The following is an 11,886-nucleotide window of genomic DNA, read 5'->3' on the forward strand; positions in this document are numbered from 1 at the left end:
TCCCTCTTTGTTGAAGAGGGTCCTCACTCTTCGAGATACATTTGTCCATGTATTAGACCAGTGGTCCCCAACCTTTCTCATAGCACATTCCTATTCCCAAGAGACTCTGGCGAGCGGGTGGTTCTCAGGTGGCTGCGCTCACCGGCGGCATTTCTGTGGCGCAGTGTCCTGCAGGCGCACACAACTGCGCCTGCGGGTACCGCATGGGGGACCCCTGTATTAGACCTTTCTGATCAGCTCCACCGAGCAATATCGTCAGCTGGTGTAAATTGGTGAGGTGCTCATGACTTCAGCAGAGCTGCACCAATTTATACTAGCTGAGGATTTGGCACGATGTACTCAATTAAATGTTGCCCAAAAGAAATTTCCTGGCTACTCCACCCCTCATGTATCCCTGGAGGCTCTTATTTAATTAGCTAATGTATTTAGATGCTATGAGGCAGTTCTCCCTCTTTTCTGCCCTGTAATGTGCTGCCCTTCAGAGACCCTTAGGCAGACTACAAAGCTTCTGTATCCAAAGGTACATCAGGTGTTTCGCAGCAAACTAAGGTGCCATGTCCTAACTTCTCATACTCACTCAGCTACATGACAGCCTGTGGGCAGAGAGGCTAGCGGAGGTTGGACATGAATTTCACAGTCCTGCCACATGTCACTTCAGTCTGTGCAAATGCAACTGCCTAGTAAATGAAACGCTGCTGCTGAATTAGGATCAAAATCCAACGTGTGGTCAGAGTTCACAGGATTTAACAATAATCACAAAGAAATCTTTCCATACCAGGGCACTGTCTCCCCCTGCAGATCTGTCCATGCAGCTGCAGATCACCAGAGGAAAGGGGAGCATTGCTAATGAAGAGAAGACGCCCTCCCTACAGCTCAGCAATTTTTTCACCTTTTGTTCTCTACATACGTTTCCTTCTTTTTTGTCTCCATAAAAAGGTGGCAAATGTTGCTGTTGCTCTTCAGCCTCACAGCGATGAGGAGGAGGAGGAGAAGGTGACTTGCTCCTTGGGGAAAGCATCAGGCAAGCTCTCCTGTCACGTCCTCTCCCACTCTTTGGGTGATATTAACAAGATCCCAGGGCCCAGCACAGTTGCCTGTGTGGAAAGAGCGGAGACACCACCATGGGGCAGGAAGAGCGTAACACCTCCACTACTGCCATCAATTTAGCTGCCATCTACAACCTCCACAGTGGGGACTTCCCCTCCTTCCGAAATTTCTCCTTCCCATTCAATTTTAGTTACAGCGATTACGACTTGCCCCTGGACAGTGAGGATGATGTGACCAAGACCCGCACCTTCTTCGCGGCCAAGATTGTGATTGGGGTGGCGCTCATCGGCATCATGCTGGTCTGTGGCATTGGCAACTTTATCTTCATTGCTGCCCTGGCCCGCTACAAGAAGCTGCGCAACCTCACCAACCTGCTGATTGCCAACCTAGCCATCTCCGACTTCATCGTGGCCATTGTCTGCTGTCCCTTTGAGATGGACTACTACGTTGTGCGGCAGCTGTCCTGGGAGCACGGCCATGTGCTCTGTGCCTCTGTCAATTACCTACGCACCGTCTCCCTGTATGTCTCTACCAATGCTCTCCTGGCTATAGCCGTAGACAGGTAAGCAGGGGAAATGGATGGTTTAATTTATACAGGGAGAGGAAACCAGGGATCCCTGTCCCTCTCAACGGCCAAGATTTTCAAGTGTTGGTGCCACCTAAATAAGTGGCTTAATGTTTAGAGGTGCTGAGCACCTATGGGCCCTACTGATGTCCAGCAGATTTGTAGAAATCAGGCCACTTAAAAGCTTGATCCTGAGAGGTGCTAAGCAGAGGTCAGGAATTCTTTGATGATATGTTGGGGTTGTTTTGGGGGTTTTTTTTGTCAGTTTTGAGAAAAACTTCCTCAGGCCCAGGATGGAATTTTGGAGAAGAGAACCATCCCAGAATAGCCAAAAGCCTACTCCTTAGGGCACTTATGTGAGAGACCCAAGTTCAAGTCCCTGCTCTACCTGATTTAAAGCAGGGACTTAAACCTGGATCTTCCATATCCAAGGTGAGAGCCCAAGCCACTGCACTATACAGTCACTATCTCTCAGTCTCCTCTGTTGAAGCTGTTCCACTTTTCATACATAATTATATATTCATTGGGCCAGAGAGAGACTTACTCTGTAGTCCACTGGTTAGGGTACTCACCTGGTGATCACTGGGCTATTGGCTATTTGGGTCTATTGGTCTCTCCTATAAAGTATTTTGAAACATCTAGTTTTCATTCTGATGCGGAAATAAAATGAATGGCAGCACTTCAAAAAATGTTATGAACCAGAATTCTTGTTTTCCAGCCAGCCCTATTGAGAACCCTCCCCTGCCATTCAATCAAGCACTTGGCAGCACTAAGCTGGACATTTAAATATAGAATTAGGTGCTAAGCTTTAGGCATCCAAAAATCTTCTCTCTGGGTCTAAATCATCAATAACTCACTATCCTCTCCTATTTATTTATTTCCATGGTTGGCACCAAATATTTTCCCAGGCAAATGACTATATCAAGGTCCCACAGGAACCCATGTGGGCATCAAACCCGAGACTCTTGCATTTTTCAAGCCGTTATGAAAATGACACCTAGTTTAAGCCCTAGTTCCATTAAAGGAGCCTCTTCAAATTGGGTTCTGAGATCATGGGTGCCTCACAATGCCCAGATGCCACACCATTTGCTTCACTTTGCATCCCTGAGACCTTTGTATGGAGTTTCTCTCCCTGTAAGAATTTTTAAAGTATAACCACTGACTTCACATCGGGTGGCTACTGCTCTTGCCTACCACTTTTTGTTTTATTGGTCCTGTGCACCACTGACTCAGATACCTGCTTGACACCAAAATTAAGTCTGTCACAATTGATCTGTGGAAGGCAAGTCAGAAAAGATTGTTTCCAAAGAGAGAGATCACACAACACAAGTCATTCCCTACACCACAATGCCACATGACTAGCTCTGAAGACTTACAACAGCTCAGGGTATTAGTATTATTGTCTTTTTCCTTAATATTTGCAATTGATCCTGTTTCCTTTCTATGCATTTTAAGTTATAATCTCAGTTACTCCGTTTGGGGGCCTGATTCTCCTCTCATACCAATTTAACACTGATGTAACTCCACTGACTGTTGTGTAGATACTATTGATCCAGCCTCCACTGAAATCAATGAGCGTCTTTCCATTAGCTCCAGTGGGAATTGGGTCAAGCCTTTTCACTGGCTTAAGTAGGAGAAGAACCAGCCCCTATGAGCCAGCTCTTCAGCTGGTGTAAACTGACATAGCTCCAGTGTAGTCTGTGTGAACCAGTTCAGGAGTTGGCTTTATGTCTTTGTTTTGAGCTTATTACAGTTTTCTATTTGATTTAATTGTTCTTAGATCATAACGAATGGTTTGGACAGACCTGTTCAGTCACCTCCTCTGTCCCACCACCTCACACAAAGTTGTTCCCAAACAGACAGTCGGAGGTACTTGTCATCAAGTCCTTGTGCCTGCCAAAAGCATGAAGAAGATTTTCCAGCATCTCTCCCAGTCCATCTACTAAAATGATCCTGGAAAAGTATTTTTAAAAAGTTATTGCAAAACCAAGCCACAAAGTTTATATAAATCCATATGCAATTTTAAAGCCTAAGTGTTCTCTCTTTTTGTAAGAGGGTGACTTTTTTTAAAAAAATTGTTGAAAGCTCCTTTTGCCCAATAGCAATCAATTAAAACCCCTGTGGTTATTTCTTTGATCGGGCAAATGTCGATCTATAATTCATTCACATCTCTTTTGCTCAAAATGGTTAACTGAAGAAGAAGAAATTGCTAACATTCTGTTTATCTGAGAGCTTGGATAATTATGTGATAAGCAAGCTTAAGATGCACTATTTTAAAAGATATTTCAGGAAAACATTTTTGCAGTAAGATACTCTAAAGTAGAAACATTCATATCCGTAGTATTCTCTATTTTTGGAACAAAGTTCTGGAGATATGGCAATACAGTATGTTGACCTCTCCATTTTTGCTGGCCAACATTTTGAGCCCATCCTGCATCCCTGGGACACCCTAGACGGGAATAATTCGTACATATTATGATGAGCTGAGACATGTCAGGGCAGTTTCGTGCAACTCAACTGGTGCAATGCTGCCCTAAAGGCAACTTAGCTGGCCACTGGCAGATTCCCCCTAACACAGAAGGATCCTCAGGTAATGTAGAGCTGCCACAGCTGCGCCTATGTTCCACTAGCTCCCCAGCCACAGCCAGTGCAGGGGATATGGCTGGGGAATGGCTAGAGCATTCTTGCAACTGCACAATCTCCAGCTTCCATAATGGCAGCCACGATCACTTAGTGCAATTTAGAGCAGCCTGAAGAGTGCTCTACCATGTGCAAGAAGATGGTATTAGGGCGGAGAAGCCCCAGGATCAGGGGGACAGGAAGGTGGCTTAAGTCACCTTTGTACCTATGCCTCCTTAGTTCTGCCAAGCACTTCTCAGCCAGCACTAAGAAGCTGGGCTGGTGTATTCTTCTGTTTTACTGGCATTTATTTAAAATGGGGGACTTTTCACTTGGTGAAAAGAGAAGCAGCACTCAGTTAATAATAAAAATATATACAGTTGTCTGTTCCATTGCACTGCTTTGGGGGTGACCTCTTTTGCCATTCCATGGGATCTTGTCTGTACCAAGAAGATCTTTGAGGTGTGCATTTGACCCCAGATGGGGCACCCAAGTAGCTTGACTGACATTTCATTTATTTATGAATTAGTGATCCAATAATATATAATATACAGGCATAAAATCCTTCTAATGAATGATAAATTGCACTATTTTAAACAGTTATTACACCTTGATGTGGAATACAAAACTACAGATCGCTTGGGAGGGTAGACACATTTTGTGAATACATTTGATCAAAATGTTCTTTATGTGGAAAAGATGGTTCAAATCTTCTTGTGCCAAATTGTGTCCCCAATTAAGCAGAACTCCCCACCAAGATCAGAGTGAAAACAGGTGCTATAATATGGCCCCTTGTGCCTTTTTAACTTAATTGAGTCAATAGCAATTGATTCATCTTGCATATAAAATATTAAGCTTTCTCCTTAGCTTTTGTTAACTGCTGCGTGGTGAATGGCAGCAGCAAACTGATTGCAGTCTTCTAATAATTAATGAGTGCAAGCAGCTGTCGTCATGGTAAGTAATATGGCAGCTAAATGGTCATAGAAAATTTACGCTCCTATTACCAATAGTCTCTTGCTACACACAAAACAAAAATCCACATTAGAGTAAACTGCCAGGATTTATATATAAAACCCGCTATCAATTATATGAAAACATCCTGAGATGTAAATATTTAAAAGTATCGGTAGGTCTGATTTCAATTCAAACCTTTATTACCGTATAAAATAGTTGTGTTTCCATTATTTTAAATATCTTTACACAGAGATTGAATGGTAGTAACTGTATCTTCCCTAATCCTACACATTCAAGTACTTCTCAGCCAAGGAATGTATTTTCCTCCTTTGTCCTCTAAGGATATATTACTGTGTGCTTTCAAGTCTCACACAGATATATGTGCATCTAGTCCATCTAAGAACAACACAAATAAATCACTGTGTATTGTATCTGTGTCACCGACTAACCCTTAAAAGATGTTTACAGCTTCTTTTCATCCTGTCTCTCATAACTCAGGATCAGGGTTAAAGAAAGAATGTTTCCATATTGGTAGGAAGTTAAGCCATGATTTTTCAAAAACAGGAACCTAAAATGTAGGCTCCTAAATCCATACTTAGGCACCTAAATAGACAGCCAGATTTTCAAAGTGCTGAGCAATAACAAGATGGCCAGTACTTCTGGAAGTTCAGTCACTCAGGCAGATGCTTATTTATGGATTTGGGAGCCTAAGTTTAGGCTGCTTCATTTTTTACTTATTTTTGTCTCTTTTTCCTTCAAGAAAGCAAATATCTATCAAGTTCTCCATTTTTAAAACAATGAAAATTTCTGTCCCCTCCCCAGTAAATTACCCTGCTTGGATTCAGAAATGTACTTTAGATAATAAGCTTTCCTGACTTTGTTCTGAGTATGTTATTTATCTTTTGTAGGTATCTGGCCATTGTCCACCCACTCAAACCACGAATGAATTATCAAACAGCTACTTTCCTAATTGCTTTGGTCTGGATAGTCTCCATACTCATTGCGATACCATCTGCATATTTTGCGACTGAAACTGTAATATTCATAGTAAAAAATCAGGAGAAAATTTTTTGTGGCCAGATTTGGCCAGTTGACCAGCAAATGTATTATAAATCCTACTTCCTCTTCATCTTTGGCATTGAATTTGTTGGACCTGTAATCACAATGACCTTGTGTTATGCCAAGATTTCCAGAGAGCTTTGGTTTAAAACTGTCCCAGGGTTCCAGACAGAACAGATCAGAAAGAGGCTCCGGTGCAGAAGAAAAACAGTCATGGTACTTATGTGTATCTTAACAGCCTATGTCCTCTGCTGGGCCCCATTCTATGGATTCACGATTGTCCGTGACTTTTTCCCCACAGTCTTTGTGAAAGAGAAGCATTACCTTACAGCCTTTTACATAGTTGAGTGCATTGCCATGAGCAACAGCATGATCAACACTATGTGCTTTGTAACTGTAAAGAATAACACCATGAAGTATTTGAAGAAGATCATGTTGCTTAGGTGGAGATCTACATATAACAGCAGCAAATCGAGTGTAGATTTAGACATTAAAACTAGTGCAATGCCTGTCACAGAAGAGGTAGACTGCATAAAATTAAAGTAATTTCTTGTGGTTCTATTGTCATGACATATATATTCCGTGGGGGGAGAGGGGTTGCCTCAGAAAATTCTCTTTTTCTGTGATGCTATCTACTAATGGAGAGAACACTGGACTACGAGTCAGTAGACCATGGCTCTATTCCTGACTATGCCAGTGACCTTCTGTCCCAACGCTCTTTGCCTCAGTTTCCCCATCTGTAAAACTGGAACACTGACACTTCTCTTTTGTAAATCCCTTTGCGATTTAGGAATGGCAAGTGCTATATAAGAACAAGGTTGTATTGTCTGGGTCTGAAATTCCCCTGGCTCTCCTAGCAATGATGCTGAAAATTCCCTCCATTTCCCCTTAACTCTGGGTGTGACCTTTGACCTCTTCCAGCCCATAACCCTTGCCTTTAAGGCACTCATCCTTCCCCACACATATCCTCTCCACCTCGCTAAGGTGGGAAGCAAGCCTTTACGGCTTTATGGTACTCCTTATCCTCTCAAAATGTCCAGGCTCCTTCAAGTACCCAAGCACCTAGCAACCCACTGTCATTTCAACCCCACACAGCCTCCTGATCCACAGCATAGCCTCCTGCCACCAGGCCCGTTTTCTACCATTTCCTGCTCTAGCAAAGAGCCTGAGTCCTTTACTGTGGCATCCTGTATAGAACACTTTGATCTCCTCCCCCTTTGTACATTTATGCAGAATGTTACTTTGCTCTTGTGTACCTGAAAATGGAATGGCTCCATTTTCCCACTGGCATGGAGGAGTTCTTCCTCACCTGCTTAGGGCCAGATTCTGTCACCCTCACCAATGTTATGACCATCATACTCCAAGAGCAGGCCCATTCATTTCAATAGGGCTACTTTCTGAGTAAGGAGCTATTTAGTGGTTAAAATTCACCCTTGTGCACATTGCCTAGCCATCCCTTAAATTCCATGTATGCCCTTAAAATAGAGTTTGAGTGGGACATATATAGTGTATAGGGCTTGTGCTGGCCCTCTGCAAAAGGGTGAATTTCACCCACTGTGAGTAAGGGAGATAGAATCTGTCCCTCTATGAACCCGTCACTGATTTGCTGTTTGACTGTCACTTGTTATCTGTGTAAATGTAGCAAAATCATGCACCATGCAACATGTCCAGATGAATTCTGTGTGATCTTCTTTAATTCCATCTTTATCATTCAGTTTTTGTACAGCACAAGGATCGGTGTATCTTTTAATTAGTAACTGTGATTATACAGATAATGTCAGTGAAGTACATTCATTTAAGCTCCAGTCATTACACTTCATGAATTTTCATGTATTGAAATCAAGGCTTTTCTACTGAGCTGCAGAACGCTTGTCATTTTTGCGTGATTGATACTGCCTCCCTTTGAAGTAAACTGCTTTTGTAAATACCTCGTCTATTTGTGAATTTAAAGTGAACAGAAATGTCTGTTACTTAATAAAACAATAAATGAAGGAATCTGAGCAGCATTCAAGATTATTTTTACGAAAATTGCTTTTCATACTCAAATTTTTTTACATCAGAGAATGGACTAAAATGTCAATAATCCCATTTTGGTAGCAAAGATCAGTGGTGCTGGGATGGGGTGGAGCAGACCCAGAGGCCACTGCTGGAGGTCTCAGGGTCCTGCCACAATCATCCCAAGAAAGGAGCAGTTGAGCTAAGTTCTCCAAGCTGCCTAGACAGACTGCACAGGAAGCAGTCAGTCAGTCTGGGGAAGGCTTCAAGGAGCTAGCCAATCAGAGGGTTGCAGAATAGTATAAAAGGAGCTGCAGTGCAGACCAGAGTCAGTGGACTGGATATGGTGCTCTATGCTGGCCAAAGAGAACTGCAGCACCACAGATAGCTCAGTGCTGGGAGGGTCTGGGGGAGCAAGAAAGATCTGGCTGGCTGCTAGGTGTGAACATAGAAGAGTCCTGAGGTAGGGCTGATGAATTGGTGAAGGCAGGGGTCATGGGGTAGTGGCCCAAGGAACTGAAAGCAGTTGTGGGCTACATATGTGGCCCAGAATATATATACTACCTGTATTGCCCTGAGGATATCACATGGACCACAGCTGTGATTGGGCCACAAGTGGCATGCAGACTGCGTGTTGAAAACCACTGAGTTAGAGGGATCTGAATGTGCGTGGCAGCTATTCTTAGGGTCCCTAGGCTGGGACCCAGAGTAATAGGTGGACCTGGGTCTCACCCCAGTTAGAGAATGATAAATCCCCAGAAAGGGATCTGAACTGTTAAGAGGACCAGCTGGAGAGATGGGGGGCCAGAACAGACCAGAGTGAGCAAAAAGTCTCCTGGAGGAAGCCCTGGGGACATGGCCTCCTACCAGGGCCAGGAGCACTTAAAGACTTGTTGTACTAATATCCCAGAAGGGGTCTGTTTGAATTGTGTTCCATACAGAATGTGAGTCACTCAGCCGGAGGGCTGAGTCAGTGGAAACTACCAGAGAAACTGCTAGAAGGGGTCACCATAAACAGAGAAGTGGAGACACACCTGACCAGAAGTGGACACTTGCAAGAGGTGGGTGCCATGCCATTACAGATGTGAACAAGTATGTCTAATAGAAGTAATATAGAATAGAGAGTTTAAGGCCAGAAGGGTTTAAGGCCATCTAATCTGACTTCCTTTATCACAGGCCACCAAAGCTCCCTAGCACCAACATACTAAACCCAACAACCAAAATTAGACCAAAGTATTACAGCCTACAGGAGACTAAACTATTGTGTACCATAGAGAGAATAGGAGGGGCCAAGATCCTTGAGGCCCCTGCAATGGCAAGGAATTGATAAAATAAGACACCCATATAATCCCGACAAGTGACACATGCCATGCTGCAGAGGAAGGCAAAAAATACCCAAGGTATTCAAATTCTCCTATAATTATCTGCACGTATTAAAGCCTGAGTACTATAGAGGGCCTTACAGCCATGTTCACATGCTTTTAGTATGAAAACTTATTAAGCACACTTTTTAGAGTACAGTTTATGGCTTAGAAATGTATTAAATCCATTTATTTCACAGACCTGCATAGAAATCTGAAAAGTTGGGGATTGTTTACTAACTAACTAAAAACCTGAGGGCTACCATATTATGTTTATAGAATCCGACTATAAGGCCAGAAGGAACCACCCGATCATCTAGTCCAGTGATACTCAGACCTCAATGGGTTCAGGAACCAAATTAGCGATCAACATTACCCAAAAGAGCTACAGTAGAGTGAATTCATTGTTTCATTCACTATTCACTGAATTACTCAGACGATTTTTAAAAGGATAGTTCATGTACTATACATTCATATTTAAACAGTATGACAAGGGCAGTATTTAGAATTTTATATATATAATATTCTCAGAGCAAAATGATCAAATATAATTATTATCCTGATTGGTTAATAATTAAAATCACACCATGTGTTAATGGCACGTGCTGCAAAGAGCCACAGGAAACACATCAAAGAGCCACAGGAAACACATTAAAGAGCCGTTTGAAGCTCACAAGCCTCAGTCTGAGTATCACTGATCTAGTCTGACCTCCTGTATATCACAGGCCACCAGCACCACCCTGCACCTGAACACTAGGCCCAACAACGTCAGTGAATTCTGGCAGGAGTGCATCCCCTTCGAGTGGGCTCCAGGAACCTTCTACCAAGACTGCTAATGACACTTTTCTGGGATATTTGCACTGGAAACATTCCAGAAAATCCAAGCTGTGTCCATACTTACCCTGGTAAGAGGAGACATCATAGGAGGGGTAATTTAGAATCTCTGGTCCTGGCTCTTGAAGGTGTTATTCAAGTGATGCAGTTCAATCAGTTAGGGCTGGGGGAGGACACAAAAGCCAACTCCCAAATTCTGTATCCAATCCCTAACATAAATTGGAGCAGATGGAGCTGAAAAATTGGGTTACATCAAAAGCTTCAACCTTTACTGTGGAGTAGTTACTGTAGGACAGAGTAAGTTCTTAACCCATAATGGTTCCAGTGTGGGATCCAAAAAGTTATCTTGACAACAAATGTATACTGATTTCATTACTTAGGGCTTCTTTACATGTTGGGGTAACGAGTCACTCCTTACCACTGGGCATACGTGTTTAGTGTACCTGTAACCACCGAGCCAGGATGCTAAGACTATGCCTTGAAGGCAATAATCCTGGCTGAGTGCCTTTGTCACCAAATTGTGCCTGTGGTCTTTCTTTGATTAACAGCGAGGTCTGCTGAATTAGCAGGCTGCACTGGACACTGGAGCTCCAAGGACAGACGCACTGAACAGTGTTACCAAAGTAACAACATTCCAACCTTCTACATTTAAAGGCATTAAGCACTCAACTCCTCTTGAAAGTCAATGGTATTTGGGTGCCTTATTCCTACAGGCCCCTTTGAAGATCCAGCCTGGAAACTTTGCATACGCTTAAGTTATGTTGATTTACACTGACACACAAAATCTGGAAAGTTCTACTGGCCAAACATCTGCCTCTTTTATTTCATTCAACTCTTTAAACAGCTAACACTGTTGTAATATGGTTGTAATTCACACTGGGTGTAAATCTGTAGTGACTCCCTTTATTATAGCGGATGTACTCTTGATTTACAATGGTGTAAATGTGAACAGAATCTGACAATCATATCTTTCTCTGCTCAAATTGTTGGTGTTTTTTCTAGCAATACTTTGTATACAAAACACTCTACAGGCCAGAATAGAACTGAATTACTCAGACGATTTTTAAAAGGATAGTTCTGATTGCTTTTTCCATGAGAAGCCAGGCTGTGAATTTCTACAATGTAATATTGGATCTCGTGTCTTCATGCTACATGCACTAAGGAAATCTCTATTTGGTGGAAGTAAAAAAGCAATCCATGCCAAATAAGTACAGCTGTCCAGTATCTCACGTCACTGTTTTTATCTACATTGCCATACCTGTAATACATTTTTCTATTACCGTACCCGCTGCAAAAAAGTGCCTAGTATAACACTTTACGATCAGTCATGCTGATGGGTGAGCTGAAAGTAATAATTTAAGATAACTGTAATATCCAATGATTCTCTCTCCCATTGGTGCAATTGTAGGGAAGATGATGGCACAGAAGAGTGCGTATCTGAATTGAATACTT

The 11,886-nt window shown here is 42.6% G+C and overlaps 1 protein-coding gene across 1 annotated transcript; it reads left to right on the forward strand.

Moving 5' to 3' along the window:
• Positions 1–1,121: 1,121 nt before the first annotated feature.
• Positions 1,122–6,790, forward strand: PROKR1 (prokineticin receptor 1). Its single transcript, XM_077812031.1, has 2 exons — positions 1,122–1,609; positions 6,094–6,790. The coding sequence occupies exons 1-2, from the start codon at positions 1,122–1,124 to the stop codon at positions 6,788–6,790; spliced, it is 1,185 nt and encodes a 394-aa protein (XP_077668157.1).
• The last annotated feature ends 5,096 nt before the right edge of the window (positions 6,791–11,886 follow it).

This window comes from Eretmochelys imbricata, chromosome 3, assembly GCF_965152235.1.
Source record: "Eretmochelys imbricata isolate rEreImb1 chromosome 3, rEreImb1.hap1, whole genome shotgun sequence".
NCBI classification, from domain to species: domain Eukaryota; kingdom Metazoa; phylum Chordata; order Testudines; family Cheloniidae; genus Eretmochelys; species Eretmochelys imbricata.